At 38.6% G+C, this 26,098-nt stretch overlaps 1 protein-coding gene across 1 annotated transcript in view; it reads right to left on the reverse strand.

Moving 5' to 3' along the window:
* The window catches only part of TFB1M (transcription factor B1, mitochondrial), a 68,843-nt gene that overhangs the window by 23,897 nt on the left and 18,848 nt on the right, over nt 1–26,098 (reverse strand). The window contains exons 4-5 of the mRNA XM_059083735.2: nt 25,634–25,785; nt 10,179–10,298 (exon numbers count right to left, since the gene is read on the reverse strand). Coding sequence (XP_058939718.1) covers nt 10,179–10,298; nt 25,634–25,785 — 272 coding nt within the window. The remainder of the gene's footprint in view (nt 1–10,178; nt 10,299–25,633; nt 25,786–26,098) is intronic.

Below are 26,098 nucleotides of genomic sequence, written 5' to 3' on the forward strand. Positions count from 1 at the left end.
GGCAAATTCAAGTTTTGCTTTTTGGAACATCCTGGAATTTATTTTTCTTGACTATTTTTAATTTGGGTGTTGGCTGAATCCACCAATGTGGAACCCGTGGATACGGAAGGCCGACTGTAATGCGCAGACTAGTGGAAAATAAAAATTACTGTGGAACCCCAGAAATATATGAATTCTCAGGGGTCTTCATATGCCAGCCTGAGAAACTTCAAAAACAAGTCTTAGGGCTTCCCTGGTGGCGCACTGGTTGGGAGTCTGCCTGCCGACGCAGGGGACACGGGTTCCTGCCCCAGTCCGGGAAGATCCCACATGCCGCGGAGCGGCTGGGCCCGTGAGCCATGGCCGCTGAGCCTGCGCGTACGGAGCCTGTGCTCCGCAACGGGAGAGGCCACAACAGTGAGAGGCCCGCGTACAGAGAAAAACAAACAAACAAACAACAAAAAAAAAACAAGTCTTAGGTTTCTCACGGAAGCATTTTTCAACTGTGAATTTGCACTGCAAAGGAGACATTTTGTTTTCTAATTGGTAAAATAATTTTATGAATTCAACAGTGAAATTAATATACAAAATTTAAAAAGCTCTAACTTAAAAATCCATATACTACAAACTCTAGTACTTTAAGAAACACGAGAGTAGACCAGTTAGTATAATTTTAAGAACCTAAGAGGCTGTGTTTTCTGTAAATAGAAAAGAATTTGGGGTTCAAACTTTGGGGACTGGGCTAGAGAAGTTAATGAGAGGGAAGAATTTGGCAAGAACTGAGCTCAACTACTTAGAGCAGGGTGTAGCTATAATAGCTCCACAGCAGTGAGAGTTCTGCCATTAAAGCTTGATGAAGTTAGTTAATTTAAAGACTGATAATTAGAAGGGTTAACCGATTCTCACAGGAAAAATCCTAAGATGGTTATAAATAAGCCCTTCTTGTTATATCACACAGGAAATTCTCCATATCTATTCTTAGAGTTTTGGTTGAGAATAAGCATTGAATTTTAGTAAATTTTTTCTGAGCATATTTTACCTGTGTTATGTTTATGACTTTCTCTGCTTGCGTTTAAAAGGGTTTAGCCAGAGGGACACCCTTGTACTGTTATTTTTATCATCTCTGTATGAACTCTTCCCCTTTCTTACTTAAGAAAATGAATTTTAAAAAATTTGCTCAATGTAACTATCCGTCAAATATTTTCTGGCTCTCCTCAGAGCATTCCTGATTTGCCCTTACATGGTAAAACTAGAGAGCAGCAGCATATTCTTTTACAACTAAAATTTAATCATTTGATTTATTGTTTTCCTTTATCATAACACATTCTCTCTCCTCTTTGAAAACTGCTTTCCTAGATTAAAAATAAATCCTCTGCATGTAGTATTTACAACATGATGAAAAGCACATACAGAAAATTGCTATGAGTATGTTTAATTTGCCAAAAAGCAAACATCCTCAATAAAAAGAGAATCAAAGACATAGCTAGCTTTTTAACAAATAATAGTTTCATAAGACCTTAATCCTGGAGGAAAAGTACTTTAACTATATGTGGATCTTATGCCTAAATCAAAGATAAAGTTGACAATAACCTCTAAACACCATCAATTACTCTCAACTAGGTAACTAAAAGAGTTAGAAACTTTCCACTAAAAATATTCTAATATCTACCCTTCGAAACCCCTGGTAAAATTTAGATGTCTAAAGATTCTGGATTACAGCAATCACCATAACTTTAAAAGCCTAAAAAGTAAAGATAGTGGTTTCTGATATAACTGGCTCTTATACTATTGAAAACGTTATATACACATATATATGCACTATGAGAAGAGAGAAGGCTATACGGCGACTTGGTTTTCTTCATTACAATGGCCACCTATGCTAGGATTTAAAAAATCTCTGAGAGCACCACTGTGTTAAATCTGATCATGATCTGTATCTCCAATCATTAAGTTCTGTCTAGGATCTAATACGATCTGTTATTTTGGAAGAAGTCATTTACAATATCTGAAAGCTTGAGATGCTGAAGGGAGGTAATACTGACCTTTATTTAGAAAAAGCTGACAATTAAGTCTCTTATAAAAGTGGAAGATGGACTGGATTCCTAAAGTCACCTGAAAGCGTGGCTAACTGTGGTCGACAACATGGCAGAGGACGTGGAAGGTGGCAGCAAAGGCCATGGAGATGCCTCAGATCATGGTTCAATTTGTACAAACAGGTCAAACGCTATTGGTCAGGGGCTCCATTCTAAATCTATAACTTACGTCTACCTAAATCTAAAAACCACATAATTTTTTCACAATATCTACTTATATTAGTGAATGTCAAATAATGTAAGGGAAACTTTGCAAGACGTTAGAGTTGAGAGTTTCAGCAAGAAGACATCTGTTCCTCACTAACTGTACACTCCCAGAAGGCAGATGTCTGACTGGGCCCCCACTCCTGTCACCACCCCCTCTCTGTCTAGCTAGGGCTTTTCAGGCGGCTGGGGCCCAGTATATCTTCAATGAAGAAATAAATAAGTTTTTATAGCACATGTCCTGTAGTAACTCATCCAGTAGTGCTTTTGCTAATCTAGACACTGGCTTACTGATTTGTACTTTTGTCAGAGAAGCCTGGTTTCTGTAATTAGCACTTACTCTTCTGTGATTAGCATATAATAGTCAGAGTCTAGTTTAATATCCAACTATTCTTCCACAGATGACTGATCATAAGTAATACTGTCAAAACAAGGTCTCTCAAAAAAGTGGGGGAAAAAATCATGATAAATATAAAATGTTCGGATCTTTAAAGTGACATCAGCATCCTGGCAGCACGAGTTGTCTCTTTTTCTCTCCCCTTTTATATACAATTCATCATTCATAACCGAACAGAAAAAAGTGCCTCTGCACATTACACCGGACCACCCAGGGGATTTCCACCCACCTGTGTTTCAGGAAGTAGACAGACAGGACCGGGAAGGGGGCTGTGGACCCCAGGACGGCAGTGAGCCTGCCCCACACCCAGCACCTTGATGGGGGTGGTGGGGGGGAAGTGAAACTGGCAACTGGAAACCACAGCAGACACTCAGGGAGACAGAGAACTTACGGAGGTCCAGCCAGACAGAGGGAGAACCAGGCACGCCACCAGAGCGGGATAAAGACAAGCGCGGAGGTGAGAAGGAGGAACTCAGGAGTGAGTCCCCCTCCCTCCCTAGAGCAACACAGCAACGTGCTGGGCTTTCACCAGGACAGTGGTGACCTCCCTCACAGAGGAGGTGGAAAGAGAAAGGGGCGAGTAACCGACCTCCCGGCTGCACAGATCACAACTAGATGGACCTGCTTCTCTCCGACAGCATCTGGATTTCTGAGGCGGGACCTCCATGACTGGGACGAGGGAGAGGAAAGGGAAAGAGGCAGACAGGAATAACAGAGTGCATGGAAGGTGCTGTTCTCTGCTGTCTGCCTTGGGATTTCAGCAAGGGGTCTGCCATGGACCTCTGGGAGGACCCCCACTCGAGGACTGTCCCTACTGGGCTGTGAGCACTCAGAGCCTCAGGTGCTAAGCCCAAACCTTCTGCCGCTCTGCCACTGACTTTTTCTACCGAACTTTTTTTTTTTTTTTTTTTTTTTTTAAAACACCCCCTTCAGAGTACAGCCCCAAAGCCAGATCAGGTAAAGAGAAACCAAAAACTTGAGCTATAGCGCCACCTTCTGGAAAACAAAAGAAGGGTTTCTACTTGCCAGTCTTTTTTTAACAAAAGTAAAACTAAGTGTGCTACTTCAAATGAGAGGGCAGAGACACAATTCATCAAACACGATGAAAAACTGGTAATATGGTATTCACAAAAAGAAATGATAATTCTCCAGTAACTAAACTCAAAGGCACAGAATAGGGCTTCCCTGGTGGCGCAGTGGTTGAGAGTCCGCCTGCCGATGCAGGGGATACGGGTTTGTGCCCCAGTCCGGGAGGATCCCACATACCGCTGAGCGGCTGGGCCCGTGGGCCATGGCCACTGAGCCTGCGCGTCCGGAGCCTGTGCTCCGCAACAGGAGAGGCCTCAACAGTGAGAGGCCCGCATACCGCAAAAAAAAAAAAAAAAAAAAAAAAAGGCACAGAATATTGTAATCTAACTTACAAAGAATTCAAAATAGCTGTTATGATGAAATTCAATGAGCTATGAGTAAACTCAGAAAGGCAATTTGATGAACTCAGGAATAAAATGAGTAAACAGAAGGAGTTCTTTACCAGAGAGATTGAAATTTTAAAAAAGAACCAAATTCTGGAGCTGAAGAATTCAATGAATGATATGAAAAACACATTAGAGAGCTTAAGAAATAGGGCAGATCAGACTGAAGAAAGAATTAGCAACTTGGAAGACAGGAATTTAGAAATGACTCAGGAGTGAGAACTAAGGTTTTTAAAAGGTGAAGAAATCCTAGCAGAGCTATCAGATATGATAAGAAAAACAAAAATAAGAATAATCGGTCTTCCTAAAGGAGAAGAGAGCAGAGAATGTATTTAGAGAAATAATTGCTGAGAACTTCTCAAACCTGGGGAAAGAATTAAGCATACATGTCCAAGAAGCTAATAGAATACCCTATCACCTCAATGCAAAAAGACCTTACCTAAGATACATTATAATGAAACTGTCAAAAATCAGTGATAGAGAAAGAATCTTACAGGCGGCCAGGGGGAAAAAAATAGGAAAGTAACCTACAAAGGAACCGCCACTAGGCTATCAGCAGATTTCTCAGCAGAAACACTACAGGCCAGGAGAGGATGGAATGACATATTCAAAGTGTTGAAAGATAAAAACTGCCAGCCAAGAATACTTTACCCAGCAAAGTTATCCTTCAAGTATAATGAACAAATAAAGGCTTTCCCAGACAAACAAAAACTGAAGGAGTTCACCACTAGACGTGCCTTGCAAGAAATGCTGAAATGAATTCTTCAAGCTAAAATAAAGACACTAATAATGACATAAAAGCAACTGAAAATACACAATACTCTTGCAAAGGTGAAAAACAGAATTAGAAAACTTTATCTTAGAATGGTGTGTTAACCACAATTATAGCATAAAGGCTTAAGGAAAAGAATATTAAGGATAACTACAGCTATTACAATTTCTCTGTGAATCCACAGCATAAAAAGTGAGATATCAAAGATATAAAAGAGGAAGAGTGAAAGGGTGGAAACTTTATAGACAAAGATAAGGTGCTATCAGCTTAGAAAGAAGTGTTTTGTTTCTGAGATGTTTTACATAAGCCACATGGCAACCACAAAGCCAAACTCTAGAGTAGAGTCATGAAAGATAAAAAAAAAAGGGAAGACTGAGCAAATGACCATGGAAACCCACCACATCAGAAAGGTAGACAGAAACAGAGAGGCAAAAAGAAACAATGGTGATACAAAACAACCAGAAGGAAAATGGTAAGATGGCAGCAGTAAATCCTTGTATGTCAATAATCACTCTAAATATAAATGGACTGCATTCACCAATCAAAAGGTACACAATGACTGCATGGATTAAAAAAACAAAACCCAACTGTATTGCTGCCTACAGGAAGCTCATTTCAGCTCGAAAGACACACACAGGCTCAAAGTGAAGGAATGGAAGTGGAAACCAAAAGAAAGTGGGTAGAGCCACACTCGTATCAGACAAAATAGACTTCAAGCCAAAAAATGATAACAAGAGACAAACAGGTTGTTATGTAATAATAAAAGGGTCAATACATCTTGAAGATATTGATATAATAATTGTAAATATATGTAGTACACTCAACATTGGAGCACTGAAACATATTAAGCAAATACAGTAAGTCCCGTACATATAAACCTTCAAGTTGCGAACTTTCAAATATGCGAACGTGCCCCTGTGTGCCAGCTGTTGTGTTGTACTACTGTACTTTTCAAGGTACTGTACTGTAAGATTAAAAGTGTTTTTAAAAATTTTTTGTGGGTTTTTAAATGTATTATTTGTGTGAAAAGTATTATAAACCTATTACAGTACGGTACTATAGAGCCGATTGTGTTAGTTGGTTACCTAGGCTTTGTTGGACTTCGGAAAAACTGGACTTAAGAACACACTCTCGGAATGGAACTCATTTGTATGTAGGGGACTTACTGTACTAACATATCCAAAGGGAGAAATAGACAACAATGCAATAATATGCCACTGTCAGCAATGGATAGATCATCCAGACAGAAAATCAACAAGGAAATGTTGGAAACCATACTCTAGAACAAATGGACTTAAACATATAAAGAACATTCCACACAACAGTAGCAAAATACACATTCTTCTCGAGTGCACATGGAACATTTTCAAGTATAGATCATATGATAGGGCATGAACCAAATCTCAGAAAATTAAAGAAGATGAAAATCACACCAACTATCTTTTCTGACCACAATGGTATAAAACTAGAAATCAGCAAGAGGAAAGCTGGAAAATCTAAAAATATGTGGAAACTAAACACACTTCTGAACAACCAATGGGTCAAAGAAGAAATCGAGAGAAATAAAAAATTATCTCAAATAACAAATGAAAATACAACATATTAAAACCTACGGAATGCAGCAAAAGCAGTTCTGAGAAGTTCACAGCAATAAATGCATATAGTAAGAAATCAGAAATATCTCAAATAACCTAACTTTATACCTTGAGGAATTAGAAAAAGAACAAAGTTAGCAGAAGAAAGGAAATAATAAAGATCAGAGTGGAAATAAATGAAATGAAGCACAGAAAAACAACAGAAGGAATCAACAAAACCAAAAGCTGGTTCTTTGAAAAGATTAAAAAAAATTGACAAACCTTTAGCCAGACTAAGATAAAAAGAGAAGACTCAAATAAATAACAATAGAAATGAAAAAGGAGACATTACAACTGAGACTACAGAAATACATAGAACCATACGAGACTATTAGGAAAAACTAAATGCCAACAAATTAGACAACCTAGAGGAAATGGATAAGTTCTTACAAACACACAACCTATCAAGACTGAATCACGAAGAAACAGAAAATCTCAACAGACCAATAGTGAGCAAAGAGGTTGAATCAGTAATCAAAACCCTCCCAAAACAGAAAACCCCAGGACCAGATGGCTTCACTTGAAAATTCTACCTCAAAGAAGAATTAACACCAATCCTCTCAAACTCTTCCAAAAACAGAGGAGGGAATACTTCCAAACTCATTCTATGAGGCCAGCATTACTTTGAAACCAAAGCGAGATAAGAATACCACAAGGAAACTATAGACCAATACCCCTAATGAATACAGATGCAAAAATTCTCAACAAAATATTAGTAAGCCAAATTCAAGAACACATAAAAAGGACATACACCATGACCAAGTGGGATTTATCCCTGAGATATAAGGATGGTTCAACATACACAAATCAATAAATGTAATACATCACACTAATAAAATGAAAGATAAAAATCACATGATCACCTTACGAGATGCAGAAAAAGCATTTGACAATTACAACATCCCTTCCTGATGAAAACTTTCAGTAGATTGGGTATAGAAGGAACATAGTTCCACATAATAAAGACCACAAACAACAAATGCACAGCTAACATTATACTCAGTGGAGAAAACCTGAAAGCTTTTCCTCTAAGATTAGGAACAAGACAAGGATACCCACTATCACCACTCTTATTTATTTAAGAGTACTGGAAGTCCTAGCTAGAGTGATTAGACAAGACAAAGAAAAGGCATCCATATTGGGAAAGGAGTAAAACTGTCACTATTTGCAGATGATATGATTTTGTACATAGAAAATCCCAAAGACTCAACCAAAAAACTCTTGCAAGTAATCAACAATTTCAGTAAAGTTGCAAGACACAAAAATCAACTGCATTTCTATATACTAAGGATGAAACATCTGAAAAGAAATAAAACTATCCATTCACAATAGCATCAAAAACAATAAAATACTTAGGAATAAATTTAATCAAGGAAGTTAAAGATCTGTACAGTGAAAACTGCAAGACTTTGCTGAAAGATATCAAAGAAAACACAAATGGAAAGACATCTTATATTCATGGATTTGAAAAATTAGTATTATTACAATGTCCATCCTACCCAAAGTCATCTATAGATTCAATGCAATCCCCATGAAAATACCAATGGCATTCTTTACAGAAATAGAAAAAAGAATTCTAAAATTTGTATGGAACCACAGATGTCCCTGAATAGCCAAATAGATGTTTCCTCAATACTGAGGAAAAAAACAAAGCTGGAGGTATCACACTTTCTGAGATATCATACTTCCCAATTACAAACTATACTACAAAGCTACAGTAAAAACAAAACAGAACAAAACAAAAAACAGTATGTTACTGGCACAAAAACAGACACATAGACCAATGAACAGGATAGAGAGCCCAGAATTAAACCCTTGCTTATATGATCAACTAATATTTGACAAGGGAGCCAAGAGCACCCAATGGGGAAAAGATAGTTTCTTCAATGAATGGTGTTGGGAAAACCAGATAAACACAGTGAAATTGTACTCCTTTCTAGGATCAAACACTTAAACACAAGACCTGACACTACACAATTCCCAGAAAAAACAGTAGGAAGTAAACTCCTCCACTTGGTCCTGGCAATTATTTTTTTTGGATATAACTACAAAAGTACATAGAACAAAAGCAAAAATCAACAGAAGGGACCACAAACTTAAGAGCTTCTGCATAGCAAAAGTAACAATTCACAAAATGAAAAAACTACAGAATGAGAAAAAATTTTTACAAATCATATACTGGATAAGGAGTTAATACCCAAAATATAAAAAGAATTCCTACTACTCAATAACAACAACAAAACCCCAAATAATCTGATTAAAAGATGGGTAGAAAAGCTAAACAGACTTTTTTCCCAAAGAAGATAACCCAATGGCCAACAGGTACATGAAAAAATGCTCGACATCACTAATCATCAGGGAAATACTAATGAAAACCACAATGAGATATCACCTCACACCTGTCAGAATGGCTATCAAGAAGATAAGACGTAAGTGCTGGTGAGGATGTGGAGAAAAGGGAACCCTTGTGCACTGCTGGTGGGAATGTAAGTTGGTGCAGCCACTACGGAAAATGGTATGGAGTTTCCCCGCAAAATTAAAAACAGATCTACCATATGATCCAGCAATTCAACTTCTGCGTATTTATGTAAAGAAAATGAAACCACTAACTCAAAAAGATACATGCACCTCTGTATTCACTGCAGCATTATTTACAATAGCCAGATATGGAAGCTAACCTAAATGTCCATCGATAGATGAATGGATAAAGAAAATGTGGTGTATATTTTATATATATATATATATTATGGAATATTATTCAGTCATAAGAAAGGAGGACAACCTGACAACACAACAATCTGTGACAACACAGATGGACCTTGAGCACATTATGCTACGTGAGATAAGTCAGACACAAAGACGAGTACTGTATGTTATCACTTACACGTGGAATTTTAAAAAGCCAGACTTGTGAAATGGTGGTTACCAGGGGAGGTGGGGGACAGGAAGCTGTTTAAAGGTACAAACTTACAAGGAGTCGTAAATAAACCCTACAGATATAATGCACAGTACAGTTAATATAAACAATATTGTATTATAATCAAACTTGCTAAGAGACTAGAACTTAATTATTCCAACTATTAAAAAGGATAATTATGTAATAAGATAGAGGTGCCAATTATTACTACAACGGCAACTATATTACAATATATAAATGTACCAAGTTAACATGTTGTATACCTTAAATTTATACAATGTTAAATATATTTCAATAAAAATAAACAGATAAATAATGTCTGATGTAACTTTACTTAGAAGTCTCCACCAGAAATCACAAAGAAACACTGATTTCTTTTTTTGAATATTGGGTGACCATATAACTCATCTTAAATACTGGGATACCTTTAAGGGTAAAAGGGGATAATAATAATGACAGTAGCACCACCAGGGCAACATGGATAAACCTAGACATTTGGTCATACTATAGAAGGAGAAGAAAAATTCGAATAAGAACTATTCATACTGTGATGTTTATGGTTCTCATTTAGGAGAGGTGAAGAAAAAGGTATGGCACGCTTTGCACATGAGATCAGATTCTAGAGATAATTTCCTATGACATATCCTCACAGGAGCAAAGATTACAATTAAAATCCTAATTCTGGTACACTAAAACAAACAGAAACTCACCTCTGGTTTGGGGATGAAAGCCTGACCTGGAATCGTCAGGATGTGCTGAACATCGCAGAGGTACTGGGCCATGACGGAAAGGCGACTACGCTGCTTGCTTCCTGTACTGGCTGTAAGTCTCTGCACAAGGACACAAAGGAATTTTAGCAAGTAATCCATTCATTATCTATGAACACTAGGTAGAGTTTTTGAGATAAATTTTAAAAGCATAGGCTATCTGACATAATACAAAGCCAACATGGAGAATATTTTCCTCCAGTATTGAGGTACATCTATGAAGTGTGAATTATATCATATACAGTGCACTCAAAAATATCATAGAAGAAAACTTCCCTACCACTGGCTGTTGGGATTTTCAAACCACTGTTACATTATGTAGTAGATACTGTATGAAACAAGTAATCAATAAATATTGATAACTGAAAAAGTTAGCAAGAATAATGAAGAACTAAAGATGCTTTAATTTTATGAACTACCCCAATATCTGAATGAACATTTTCAGTGGTGTGCTTTTCTTTACTTAAATGTAATAAAACCTTGAATATTCAGAACTGTTGAAGAACTGGCTGTTTCTGACAACTAATTTTTACAAAAAACTAGGAATTTATTCTCTTAAGCACCCAAACATTTTTATTTTAAAATTAGGTATATTCAAATTAACTCATAAATACAATATCAATAACCCAAAAGGATTTTTAAAAAACTTTAAATTCCATATAAATTTTATATGAAAAAGCAAAGGGCCAAGACAGCCGGGATACTCCTGAAGGACATCAGTAACAGGGGGAACAGGGGGTAGCGGCTGCTGTGTGGACATGAGGTGGGCGTGATTCACCTTGCCAGATATCAAAATTAAGGCAGTACGGTATTGCTAGAGGTACAAACAGACCAATGGAACAAAAACCTTAGAAAGAGACCCAAGCACACGTGGACATTTGAACTGTGACAGATGTGAGGTAGCAGCTGCCAGTGGGAAAAGGAAGGATCCTTCAGCGATACTGGTGTAAACAGGAATCTACAAGGAGGACAATGGAGGTCCATATCTCACATCACAACCAAAAATAAACTCCAAGTGAATTAACAGGAAGTGAAAATTTTTAATTTTTATAAGTAAATATCTATGACCCCCATGGTAAGGAAGAATTTAACGTAAAAGCAGGAGCCATAAAAGAAAAGACTGATATATTTTGTTCTGTTTAAATAAAAAACTTCTATATAATAAAAACACTATAAAGATACGTCACAGACTGAGACAAGGTATTTGAAACTCGTATCTGACAAAGGATTAGTGTTCAGAAGAAACTCCTATAGCTCAATAATCAAAAGATAAACAACTAATAGAAAATAGGATGAGAAATATGGTAAAAGCAACCCAAATGAACCATAACCATAAACTATGCTTAAGTAAATTACAGATTAGGGACATGCACATTAAAACCATATGAGATACAGTTTCACATTCATGAAATGAACAATATTTAAACAACAGAAAAAGAACCTGACAGAACCTAATATTGGCAACAATACGGAACAACAGGAATTCTCATATGCCGCTAGTGAGAGGGGAAATTGGTACAAGCACTGTCGTCTATAACCTGGCAATATATATAGTAAAGCTAAAGTTGGGTAAACCCTTATGATCCTTTAGGTCTACCTTTATGAATATATCCTAGAGACCTGCTTCACAAGGAGATACGTACAGGGATATTCATTGCAACATTATATGTAGTATCCCCAAAAAAGTGGAAAAACATAAAGGTCCATCAATAGGTGAATAATTAAACTGTGGTAATTTTGACAATAGAATGCTAAATAATAGTTACAATGAATAACAAGAGACACCAACGTAAATCCCAAATAGAGTAAACAATAATTAACAGAAAATGTGTACAGTATGACTCCACTCCCATAAAAACTTCAGAAGATTATTTCTTATTGTGTACTCTCTATGTGCATGTGTATATCTATCTATCTGTATCTGTAGAGCAAGCAAAACATGTTCATGGGCATAATACCAAGTTTAAGACAGTTCAATTCATAGGAGGGAAAAAAGGGGGATAGAAGAGGGCTCCAAACATATCTATTTTATTTCTTTAAAAAGATATGAAAAATACGGCAATATATTAAGATTGGACAAAGCTGAGCGGTAGATAAAAAATTTAGGCATTACTTATTTTTCTAAAATGTAGCCTGCTTCTCTACGTTCTTAGAACTCCCTGGACATTCTAAACCTCTTTTGAATGATAGAGTCAACATTACAAATACCAACAATCACTGGAATAATCCTGGGGCCAGGTATGCCTGTACTGTGCCGTACTACTGAACAGTCAAAGGTGGAGCACTTTTGGAGTTACTGGGTTGGCCAAAAAGTTCATCTGCCCCCCCCACCCCCACCCCCACCCCACCGCAAGATGGCTCTAGTAGCACTCAGCTGTCTTTAACTACATTCGAAACAGATCTGTTAGATTGTGACAGCTGTCATATCAGCGTGCACTGAAAAACACTTATCAAAATTGGTAACTTTTTGTGTAGCCATTTTAATATTGAAGATGAAAGAAAATAAGCAACATTTTCGGAATATTATGCTTTATTATTTCAAGAAACATAAGAACGGAACTGAAACGCAAAAAAAAGATTTGTGCAGTGTATGGAGCAGGTGCTGTGACTGATCGAATGTGTCAAAAGTGGTCTGTGAAGTTTCGTGCTGGAGATTTCTCGCTGGACAATGCTCCGTGGTCAGGCAGACCAGTTGAAGTTGACGGCGATCAAATCGAGACGTTGAGAACTCAACGTTATACCACCCAGGAGGTAGCCAACACACTCAACACGTACAAATCAAGTGCTGAAAGTCATCTGCACTAGCTTGGTTATATTCAACGCTTTGTTGTTTGGGTACCACCTAAGTTAAGTGAAAAAAACCTTGACTGTATTTCCGCATGCAATTCTCTCTTTAAATGTAATGAAAACGCTCCGTCTTTAAAACAAATTGTGGTGGGTGATGAAACGTCGATACTGCACAATAATGTGGAATGGAAGAGATCGTGGGGCAAGCGAAATGAAGCACCACCACTCCAAAGGCTGGTCTTCATCCAAAGAAGGTGATGTTGTGTACATGGTGGGAACGGAAGGGAGTCCTCTATTGTGAGCTCCTTCCAGAAAACTAGATAATTAATTCCAACATGTACTGCTCCCAATTAGACTAACTGAAAGCAGTGCTCAATGAAAAGGGTCTGGAATTAGTCAACAGAAAACTCATAATCTTCCATCAGGACAATGCTAGACCACATGTTTCTTTGATGACCAGGCAAAAACTGTTACAGCTTGGCTGGGGAGTTCTGATTCCTCCACCATATTCACCAGGCATTGTACCTTTGGATTTCCGATTACTTCGGTCTTTACAAAATTCTCTTAATGGAAAAAATTTCAATTCCTTGGAAGACTGTAAAAGGCACCTAGAACAGTTCTTTGCTCAAAAAGATAACAAGTTGGGGGAGCGAGAAGATGGCGGAAGAGTAAGACGCGGGGATCACCTTCCTCCCCACAGATACATCAGAAATACATCTACACGTGGAACTGCTCCTATAAAACACCCACAGGGGCTTCCCTGGTGGCGCAGTGGTTGGGAGTCCGCCTGCCGATGCAGGGGATACGGGTTCGTGCCCCGGTACGGGAGGATCCCACATGCCGCGGAGCGGCTGGGCCCGTGAGCCATGGCCGCTGAGCCTGCGCGTCCGGAGCCTGTGCCCCGCGACGGGGGGGGCCACAACAGTGAGAGGCCCGCGTAACACACACACACAAAAAAAAAAAACCAAAAAAAAAAAAACACCCACAGAACGCTGGCAGAAGACCTCACACCTCCCAAAAGGCAAGAAACTCCCCACGTACCTGGGTAGGGCAAAAGAAAAAAGAAACAGAGACAAAAGAATAGGGATGGGACCTGCACCAGTGGGAGGGAGCTGTGAAGGAGGAAAGGTTCCCACACACTAGAAGCCCCTTCGCGGGCGGAGACTGCGGGTGGCGGAGGGGGAAGCTTCGGAGCCGCGGAGGAGAGCGCAGCAACAGGGTGCGGAGGGCAAAGCGGAGAGATTCTGCAGAGGATCGGTGCCGACCGGCGCTCACCAGCCCGAGAGCCTTGTCTGCTCAGCCGCCGGGGAGGGCGGGGCTGGGAACTGAGCCTCGGGCGGATCCCAGGGAAAGGTCTGGAGTTGGCAGAGTGAAAACAGCCTGAAGGTGTAGTGCGCCACGGCTGGCCGGGAGGGAGTTCGGGAGAAGTCTGGAGCTGCCACAGAGGCAAGAGACCTTTTCTTCCCTCTTTGCCTCCTGGGGCGCGAGGAGAGGGGTTTAAGCGCGCGGCTTAAAGGAGCTCCAGAAACAGGCGCGGACCTACCGAAGAGACAAGAGACTTTTTCTTGCCTCTTTGCTTCCTGGGGCGCGAGGAGAGGGGATTAAGGGCACCTCGTAAAGGAGCTCCAAAAACGGGCGCGAGCTGCGGCTGTCGGCACGGACAGCAGAGACGGGTGTGGGACGCTAGGGTTGCTAATGCCGCCACCAAGAGGCCTGTGTACGAGCACAGGTCACTCTCCACACCGGCCCTCCCGGGAGCCTGTGCAGCTGAGCGAAGGGCAGACACCCTCGGACGACCTACGTACAGAGGCGGGGCCAAGTCCAAAGCTGAACCCCAGGAGCTGTGCGAACAAAGAGAGGGGGAGGTCTCTCCCAGCAGCCTCAGAAGCAGCGGGTTAAAGCTCCACAGTCAACTTGAAGTGCCCTGTATCTGTGGAAAACCTGAATAGACAGCGAAATATCCCAGGTTGAGGAGGTGGACTTTGGGAGCAAGATATACTATTATTTCCCCCTTTTTTCTTTTTGTGAGTGTGTATGTGAGTGCTGCTGTGTGAGATTTTGTCTGTATAGCTTTATTTTCACCATTTGTCCTAGGGTTAGACCAACCCGTTTTTGTTTTCTTTTCTTTAATAGAAATTTTTCTTCTTAATAATTATTTTTTTATTTTAATAACTGTATTTTACCCTACTTTATTTTGTCTTCTCCCCTTTCTTCCTTTCTTCCCTCCTTTTTTTTTTTTTTTTTTTTAAATTTATTTATTTATTTATTTATTTATGGTTGTGTTGGATCTTCGTTTCTGTGCGAGGGCTTTCTCCAGTTGCGGCAAGTGGGGGCCACTCTTCATCGCAGTGCACGGGCCTCTCACTATCGTGGCCTCTCTTGTTGTGGAGCACAGGCTCCAGACATGCAGGCTCAGTAGTTGTGGCTTACGGGCCTAGTTGCTCCTCAGCATGTGGGATCTTCCCGGACCAGGGCTCGAACCCGTGTCCCCTGCATTGGCAGGCAGATTCTCAACCACTGTGCCACCAGGGAAGCCCTCTTCCCTCCTTTCTTTCCTATTTCCCTCCTTCATTCCCTCCTTCCTTCCTCCTTTCCTTTCTTCCTCCCTCCTTTCCTTTCTTTATTCCCTCCTTCCTTCCTCCCTTCCTTCCTTCCTCCCTCCCTTCCTCCTTCCTTCCTTTCTTGCCTTTCTATTTTTTTCTCCCTTTTATTTTGAGCCGTGTGGATTAAAGGCTCTTGGCACTCCAGCCAGGTGTCAAGGCTGTGTCTCTGAGGTGGGAGAACCAACCTCAGGACACTGGTCCACAAGAGACCTCCCAGCTCCACGTAATATCAAACGGCAAAAATCTCCCAGAGATCTCCATCTCAAACACCAAGACCCAGCTTCACTCAAGGACCAGCAACGAACAGTGTCGGACACCCTATACCCAACAAAGAGCAAGACAGGTCTACAGCCCCATCCGTTAGCAGAGAGGCTGCCTAAAATCATAATAAGGCTACCAACATCCCCCTACACACCACCAGACGTGGACCTGCCCACCAGAAAGACAAGATCCAGCCTCATCCACCAGAACAGAGGCACTAGTCCCCCCAACCAGGAAACCTGCTCAACCCACTGAACCAACCTTAGCCACTGGGAACAGCCACCAAAAACAGAGGGAACTACGAACCTGCAGCCTGCAAAAAGGAGACCCCAAACACAGTAAGATAAGCAAAATGAGAAGACAGAAAAACACACAGCAGATGAAGGAGCAAGATAAAAACACACCAGACCTAACAAATGAAGAGGTAATAGCCAGTCTACCTGAAAGAGAATTCAGAATAATGATAGTAAAGATGATTCAAAATCTTGGAAATAGAATAGACAAATTGCAAAAAACAGTTAACAAGGACTTAGAAGAAATAAAGAGGAAGCAAGTAACGATGAGCAACACAATAAATGAAATGAAAAATACTCTAGACGGGATCAGTAGCAGAATAACTGAGGCAGAAGGACGGATAAGTGACCTGGAAGATAAAATAGTGGAAAGTAACTACTGCAGAGCAGAATAAAGAAAAAAGAATGAAAAGAACTGAGGACAGTCTCAGAGACCTCTGGGACAACATTAAACGCACCAACATTCGAATTATAGGGGTCCCAGAAGAAGAAGAGAAAAAGAAAGGGACTGAGAAAATATTTGAAGAGATTATAGTTGAAAACTTCCCTAATATAGGAAAGGAAATAGTCAATCAAGTCCAGGAAGCACAGAGAGTCCCATACAGGATAAACCCAAGGATAAACACACCAAGACACATAATAATCAAACTGTCAAAAATTAAATACAAAGAAAACATATTAAAAGCAGCAAGGGAAAAACAACAAATAACACACAAGGGAATCCCCATAAGGTTAACAGCTGATCTTTCAGCAGAAACTCTACAAGCCAGAAGGGAGTGGCAGGACATACTTAAAGTGATGAAGGAAAAAAACCTACAACCAAGATTACTCTACCCAGCAAGGATCTCATTCAGATTTGATGGAGAAATTAAAACCTTTACAGACAGGCAAAAGCTGAGAGAGTTCAGCACCACCAAACCAGCTTTACAGCAAATGCTAAAGGAACTTCTCTAAGCAAGAAACATAAGAGAAGGAAAAGACTGACAAGAACAACCCGAAACAATTAAGTAAATGGTAATAGGAACGCACATATCAATAATTACCTTAAATGTAAATGGATTAAATGCTCCCACCAAAAGACACAGACTGGCTGAATGGATACAAAAACAGGACCCATATATATGCTGTCTACAAGAGACCCACTTCAGACCTAGGGACACTTACAGACTGAAAGTGAGGGGATGGAAAAAGATATTCCATGCAAATGGAAATCAGAAGAAAGCTGGAGTAGCAATTCTCATATCAGACAAAATAGACTTTAAAATAAAAACTATTACAAGAGACAAAGAAGGACACTACATAATGATCAAGGGATCGATCCATGAAGAAGATATAATAACAATAGTAAACATTTATGCACCCAACATAGGAGCACCTCAATACATAAGGCAAATACTAACAGCCATAAAAGGGGAAATCGACAGTAACACAATCATAGTAGGGGACTTTAACACCCCACTGTCACCAATGGACAGATCATCCAAAATAAAAATAAATAAGGAAACACAAGCTTTAAATGATACATTATACAAGATGGATTTACTTGATATTTATAGGACATTCCATCCAAAAACAACAAGAATACACATTTTTCTCAAGTGCCCATGGAACATTCTCCAGGATAAATCATATCTTGGGTCACAAATCTAGCCTTGGCAAATTTAAGAAAATTGAAATTGTATCAAGTATCTTTTCTGACCACAACGCTATGAGACTAGATATCAATTACAGGAAAAGATCTGTAAAAAATACAAACACATGGAGGCTAAACAATACACTACTTAATAACAAAGTGATCACTGAAGAAATCAAAGAGGAAATCAAAAAGTACTTAGAAACAAATGACAATGGAGACACAACGACCCAAAACCTATGGGATACAGCAAAAGCAGTTCTAAGAGGGAAGTTTATAGCAATACAATCATACCTTAAGAAACAGGAAGCATCTCGAATAAACAACCTAACTTTGCACCTAAAGCAATTAGAGAAGAACAAAAAAAAACCAAATTTAGCAGAAGGAAAGAAATCATAAAGATCAGATCAGAAATAAATGAAAAAGAAATGAAGGAAACAATAGCAAAGATCAATAAAAGTAAAAGCTGGTTCTTTGAGAAGATAAATAAAATTGATAAACCATTAGCCAGACTCATCAAGAAAAAAAGGGAGAAGACTCAAATCAATAGAATTAGAAACGAAAAAGGAGATGTAACAACTGACTCTGAAGAAATACAAAAGATTATTAGAGATTACTACAAGCAACTCTATGCCAATAAAATGGACAACCTGGAAGAAATGGACAAATTCTTAGAAATGCACAACCTGCCAAGACTGAACCAGGAAGAAATAGAAAATATGAACAGACCAATCACAAGCACTGAAATTGAAACTGTGATTCAAAATCTTCCAACAAACAAAAGCCCAGGACCAGATGGCTTCACAGGTGAATTCTATCAAACATTTAGAGAAGAGCTAATACCTATCCTTCTCAAACTCTTCCAAAAGATAGCAGAGGGAGGAACGCTCCCAAACTCATTCTATGAGGCCACCATCACCCTGATACCAAAACCAGACAAAGACATCACAAAGAAAGAAAACTACAGGCCAATATCACTGATGAACACAGATGCAAAAATCCTCAACAAAATACTAGCAAACAGAATCCAGCAGCACATTAAAAGGATCATACACTATGATCAAGTGGGGTTTATTCCAGGAATGCAAGGATTCTTCAATATACGCAAATCAATCAATGTGATACACCATATCAACAAACTGAAGGAGAAAAACCATATGATCATCTCAATAGATGCAGAGAAAGCTTTTGACAAAATTCAACACCCATTTATGATAAAAACCCTGCAGAAAGTAGGCATAGAGGGAACTTTCCTCAATATAATAAAGGCCATATATGACAAACCCACAGCCAGCATTGTTCTCAATGGTGAAAAACTGAAACCATTTCCACTAAGATCAGGAACAAGACAAGGTTGCCCACTCTCACCACTCTTATTCAACCTAGTTTTGGAAGTTCTAGCCACAGCAATCAGAGAAAATAAAGAAATAAAAGGAATCCAAATAGGAAAAGAAGAAGTAAAGCTGTCACTGTTTGCAGATGGCATGATACTATACATAGAGAATACTAAGGATGCTACCAGAAAACTACTAGAACTAATCAATGAATTTGGTAAAGTAGCAGGATACAAAATTAATGCACAGAAATCTCTTGCATTCTTATACACTAACGATGAAAAATCCGAGAGGGAAATTAAGAAAACACTCCCATTTACCATTGCAACAAAAAGAATAAAATATCTAGGAATAAACCTACCTAAGGAGACAAAAGACTTGTATGAAGAAAACTGTAAGACACTGATGAAAGAAATTAAAGATGATACAAATAGGTGGAGAAATATACCATGTTCTTGGATTGGAAGAATCAACATTGTGAAAATGACTCTATTACCCAAAGCAATCTACAGATTCAATGCAATCCCTATCAAATTACCACTGGCATTTTTTATAGAACTAGAACAAAAAATTTCACAATTTGTATGGAAACACAAAAGACCCCGAATAGCCAAAGCAATCTTGAGAACGAAAAATGGAGCTGGAGGAATCAGGCTCCCTGACTTCAGACTCTACTACAAGGCCACAGTAATCAAGACAGTATGGTACTGGCACAAAAACAGAAATATAGATCAATGGAACAGGATAGAAAGCCCAGAGATAAACCCACACACATATGGTCACCTTATCTTTGATAAAGGAGGGAAGGATATACAGTGGAGAAAAGACAGCCTATTCAATAAGTGGTGCTGGGAAAACTGGACAGCTACCTGTAGAAGTATGAAATTAGAACACTCCATAACACCACACACAAAAATAAACTCAAAATGGGTTAAAGACCTAAATGTAAGGCCAGACACTATCAAATTCTTAGAGGAAAACATAGGCAGAACACTCTATGACATAAACCACAGCAAGATCCTTTTTGACCCATCTCCTAGAGAAATGGAAATAAAAACAAAAATAAACAAATGGGATCTAATGAAACTTAAAAGCTTTTGCACAGCAAAGGATACCATAAACAAGACTAAAAGACAACCCTCAGAATGGGAGAAAATATTTGCAAATGAAGCAACTGACAAAGGATTAATATCCAAAATTTATAAGCAACTCATGCAGCTCAATAACAAAAAAACAAACAACCCAATCCAAAAATGGGCAGAAGAACTGAATAGACATTTCTCCAAAGAAGATATACAGATCGCCAACAAACACATGAAAGAATGCTCAACATCATTAATCATTAGAGAAATGCAAATCAAAACTACAAGGAGATATCACCTAACACCGGTCAGATTGGCCATCATCAAAAACTCTAGAAACAATAAATGCTGGAGAGGGTGTGGAGAAAAGCGAACTCTCTTGCACTGCTGGTGGGAATGTAAATTGATACAGCCATTATGGAGAACAGTATGGAGGTTCCTTAAAAAACTACAAATAGAACTACCATATGACCCCGCAATCCCACTACTAGGCATATACCCTGAGAAAACCGTAATTCAAAAAGAGTGATGTACCAAAATGTTTATTGCAGCTCTATTTACGATAGCCAGGACATGGAAGCAACCTAAGTGTCCATCGACAGATGAATGGATAAAGATGTGGCACATATATACAATGGAATATTACTCAGCCATAAAAAGAAATGAAACTGAGTTATTTGTAATGAGGTGGATAGACCTGGAGTCTGTCATACAGAGTGAAGTAAGTCAGAAGGAGAAAAACAAATACCGTATACTAACACATATATATGGAATCTAAGAAAAAAAATGTCATGAAGAGATTAGTGGTAGGACTGGAATAAAACACAGACCTACTAGAGCATGGACTTGAGGATATGGGGAGGGGGAAGGGTAAGCTGTGATGATGTGAGAGAGTGGCAGGGACATATACACACTACCAAAAGTAAATTAGATAGCTAGTGGGAAGCTGCCGCATAGCACAGGGAGTTCACCTCTGTGCTTTGTGACCATCTAGAGGGGTGGGATAGGGAGGGTGGGAGGGAGGGTGACGCAAGAGGGAAGAGATATGGGAACATATGTATATGTATAACTGATTCACTTCGTTGTAAAGGAGAAACTAACACACTATTGTAAAACAGTTATACTCAAAGATGTTTAAAAAATTTTTAAAAAAAGATAACAAGTTTTGGGAAGATGGAATTGTGAAGTTGCCTGAAAAATGGGAGAAGGTAGTGGAGTACATTGTTCAATAAAGTTCTTGGTAAAAATGAAAAATGTGTCTTTTATTTTTACTTAAAAACCGAAGGAATCTTTTGGCCAACCCAATATATTTACTGTGCTGGGTGTTTCTCTTTCCTGCTTCCCTGTCACGTGTCAGATTCTAATAGTCCCTTTTACTTTGCTGCTTCTAACCAGCTGTGGGCATGAACACCACATAATCTGGCTTGTAAAAAGCTTTGCCTTAGGTAAGATTTTAAAATAGGCTTTAATCTGAGATGCTGAGAAAATTTCCTATGGGCAAAATTAACCGTAGATTTTGTAGCATATTTTGTTACTTAGAAGCCATCCCTCATCTCAACCCTTTTTACTTTAGATTACCTGGCTCTTGTCTGTATTTGGACAGTTAAAATTACTGGGAAGTCAAATTCAAGACATGTGATGAGTTGCTACAGTATATATAACAAAATAAATTCTTTTCTAAAATGTAAAGCCAAGAACTGTACATATTCTCATGCAAATATCAAAAACAAAGACAAATAACTGAAGTATAGATTTAAGTTAAAGAATAAGCTTATGGATCAAATGGTCAAAAATATTTCTAGTTCTTTATAAAGAAAAAAGGAACTTTACCACTGGCATAAGATTCAAAATTCTTAAAATGCATTGTGCAAACTGGCACAACTCAAAGCAGTTGTATAAAACTAAAATGCACCATGAACATAATCACAAAATTAGAAAATAAACCAAAAGAAATGCCCAGACTTAAAAAATTATCTCATCCTGGATTTTCTTCCAGTATTTTACTTTACATCTGAAAGGTGTGTTCCCACTGAAGGGAATTTAAAAATCACTTTAACCAAAAAGCAAACCAGGGCAGCATGGATGGTAAGCTAATTTGCTATAAAGACACTTTTAAGTACAATCTATTTCACCTAGAGTGCTATGTATCCAGTTCTGCCGGGAGAAGAGGTGTCCTCATGGACACCTATCCAATGTAACCCATCCAATCTTTGTAGCAAATACACACAGGCTGTGAAGGTGAAAATATGTGAATCATATCTTATAACTTAGAAAAAAGCAGCACACATACCTGTCCCTAATTTATTAAGGAAAAATTCAAGCCACAAACCAGAAAGCTCTGCAAAAAGATTTCATTAAACGCTAGCATAAGAGTTAAACAGTCAATCAACCATTCAAACATGAATTGATGTTTCTCTGATAGATGTATTACAAGTAAAGCTATGAAAATTCAAACTCCATCACAGGATAGATTTGAAAAGCAAAAGCCCAGGGAATCAAACCAGGTAATTTTTCAGTAAAAAGAAAAACTCTTAACCCTTGAGCTTTTAAAAAATTCTGATTCAATATAAGAAAAACAACGGGTCAAAGAATTCACAAGGACAGTGTTATTTATTTTCCTATTTATCTAAAATAATTTTAAGTACAAATAGAAAAATTAGGCTTATACTTGAGAAGCTGCACAGCCAAACACCAGGGATGATGAGAACTAGATAATTAATGGAGAGGTGATTCCCTCCCTGCCAGGAATGTGACCATTAACCAGCCAGGGTCCCCTGGAGATGGCAGGAGATGAAGAGGCTGATGCTGGACCCAGAAAGAAAAGACCATAGGTCCAGTCACAGAAAGAACGTGAACATCGTGACTTCAGCAGAAAACATATGACCTGTGTTCAAGTTCAGCTTTCCCTGTAACTAGCTCCACAACCTTTGGAAGACATTAAACTACCTGGAACCTCAGTTTCATCATCTATGAGGTTAGATGAGATTTGTTAAGGCCTCATTTATTGCTACACAGTCTGATTCTATTTTATGAGCTGTAACTTTAAACTGTCTACATGCCTCGTAATGTGTGAGCCGAATTCTTAAATTTACACCCTGTAGTCTTAAGAGGAACGCGCTCATTTCTGTTCTGTAACTCACAAAGCCAAGCCAAGCAAATGTTTAAAAGTGCTTTCTGTGGCTCAATACAAAATTACAAATATGACAGTGTCAAGAACAAACAGAGGTGATATAAGAGAATGCTGCTTAGTCTCCCATTGAAACTTTCACTTGCAAAAATCAGTCAGAGGAACAGTGTTATCTACACTTCTAAATCATTCCATTAATTACAGACTCAATATAAACTCTTAATGTAAAATTTAACTAAAATCAACTTTTTGTTAAAGAAAAATAATTGCATACGGTTAAGTGGAAGCAACACTATTATTAATAAGCACAACTGACACTGAGTCAATGAAAATGTTACCCCACCTCTTCAGCCTGTTCCTTTGCTCTTTCCCTCCAAAGAATCAGAGTACATAGTATTTTGCAGTTCTATTGTGTTACTGAAGAACAGAAATACCATAATAATCATGTCAGCTGAGAAAAAAAAAAACCAAGGACAAATCCCAAAGTTGAGAAAACAAAAACTATTAGCATGGCCTCAATTCAAACCAACAGAAGAGAATTAAGAGTCACGAGGAGGAGATGACTAGGCCCTTAGGGAAAAGAGGATGTCATCTCAGAGTTTCTAACAACAAAAAAAGGTAGGACCTTTTTTTTTTTTTTTTTGCCGTACGCGGGCCTCTCACTGCTGTGGCCTCTCCCGTTGCGGAGCACAGGCTCCGGACGCGCAGGCGCAGCGGCCATGGCTCACGGGCCCAGCTGCTCCGCGGTATGTGGGATCTTCCCGGACCGGGGCACGAACCCGCGTCCCCTGCATCGGCAGGCGGATTCTCAACCACTGCGCCACCAGGGAAGCCCGGTCCTACATTTTTGTGATGGATTTTATAGCCAAATAATCTAAAACAAAGTTTTTCCAACTATGGCGTTATTGACATTTTGGGCTGGTTAGTGCTGAGTAATTCTTTGCTGTGGGGGACTGTCCTGTGCACTGAAGGATGTTTATCAGCATCCCTAACCTCTCTCCACTAGATGCCAGAAGCATCCCCAACATTAAAAAAAACAAAAACCTCAGAATATCCATTATCTTGTCAAAAATTATCAGGCTTGTAAAGAAGTGGAAAAATGGGACCCATAGCAAAGAGGGTGGGCAAAGTCAACTGGTAAAACAGTACAGAAATGACAGAGGTAATGATATTAGTAGGCAAAGATCTTAAAATAGCTATTACAAATATTATACATATGCATCAGGATGCCAAGAAAAGCATGAACATAATGGGAAAGGGAAGATATAATAAGACTCAAATGAAACTTTTAGAGATAAAAATACAATATCTGAAATGAAAAATAAACTGAGTAAAATTAACAACGGATTAGACACTGCAGAAAAGAGTGGTATATTTAAAGCTGCAGAATGATCCAGCATTGCCACTTTCAGGTTTATACCCTAAAGAAATCTTGCCTACGTGCGCACCAGTTGACATCAAGATAGGAACGTTCATGACAGTTTTGTTTGTGATAATGAAACACTGAAACTAATGCAGCGTCCCCAAACAGGAAAATGGACAGATAAATCTGACAGATAAATAGTCAAAGAGTGGGTAGTAAATAGCTGTACAAATAAACTACAGCTATGAACATGAGCAGATCAGGATAAAAAGAATACAAAGAATACACGTTGTATGAACCCACTTGTATAAAGTTAAAAAATGGACAAAACTAAAGTATATTAATTCTACATTAATTAATTCTATATTACATTAATTCTACATTAATTCTACATTAATTCTGCGATAAACTATGCAGGGAATAATAATTCGCAAACTCATGGTATAGATTATCTTGGTAGCAGGTGGGGGACAAGAGATGTAATCAGAATGAGGTATACAAGAGGGTGTCAAAGATGTTTGTAATTTAATTATTAACTTGACTTGGGTGGTAGCGATTCATATGTTCTTTTTATTAAGCCATACATACACAAAGCCATGCATATACATTATATACTCTTTTGTATTTATATGTCATAATGAAATTTTAAAAAAAATGCTTATAGTCTACCCTCCTTAAACCTCTGCACTTCAAAAACTGCTCTCATCTACCCTGAGGGTTTATCTTCTAGAGAGACAAACTTGAAACACTCCAGCCATGGGAATGCCCAGCAGGCTTAGCGGAATCAAAGTCTATCTATTGAATAATAGGACATGCAGTCCCCTTCCCTTTCTCAACTCCAAATTATCACATTCTTTTTGTTTTGTTTGGTAATTTGATCACATGATAAAATAGCCAGAAAAAGTTAAAACTTACCTCTGCCACTTCCTTTTGAAAAGTCAAAGTCATCTGGGTTCTGCCATAAGCAAAAGGTCCATTTCTATGAGAAACATTTTCAAGCCATTTGATAATCAGTGGAGTTGATACACTAAAAGGCAGATTTCCAATAATATGTACATTTGGAGGATCTGGTTGGCATAAAAAAAAAACCTGGAATGATTATCTCATCAATATATTCTGAATACAATTTTAGCTAAGAGTAAAATCAAACTGGGTATTAACAGCATCCAACAAAAATATACAAAAAGATACGGCTAAGTATTTTCCAGTCCATTTATTCTTCAGAAGCAATGTTTTCTCACAATCTGCTTGGAATTATCAAGGAAAAAAAAATCCTACTTAATTACTATTCAGTCAGTCAAAGTCTTCAGGTTTTGGCTTAGGAAAAATATAAAAAAGAACTGGTTTGAGCAAAAAGATCATTTGCTTTGGACATGATGA

The sequence above is a fragment of the Kogia breviceps genome, chromosome 13 (genome assembly GCF_026419965.1).
Source record: "Kogia breviceps isolate mKogBre1 chromosome 13, mKogBre1 haplotype 1, whole genome shotgun sequence".
Classification (NCBI taxonomy): Eukaryota; Metazoa; Chordata; class Mammalia; order Artiodactyla; family Physeteridae; genus Kogia; species Kogia breviceps.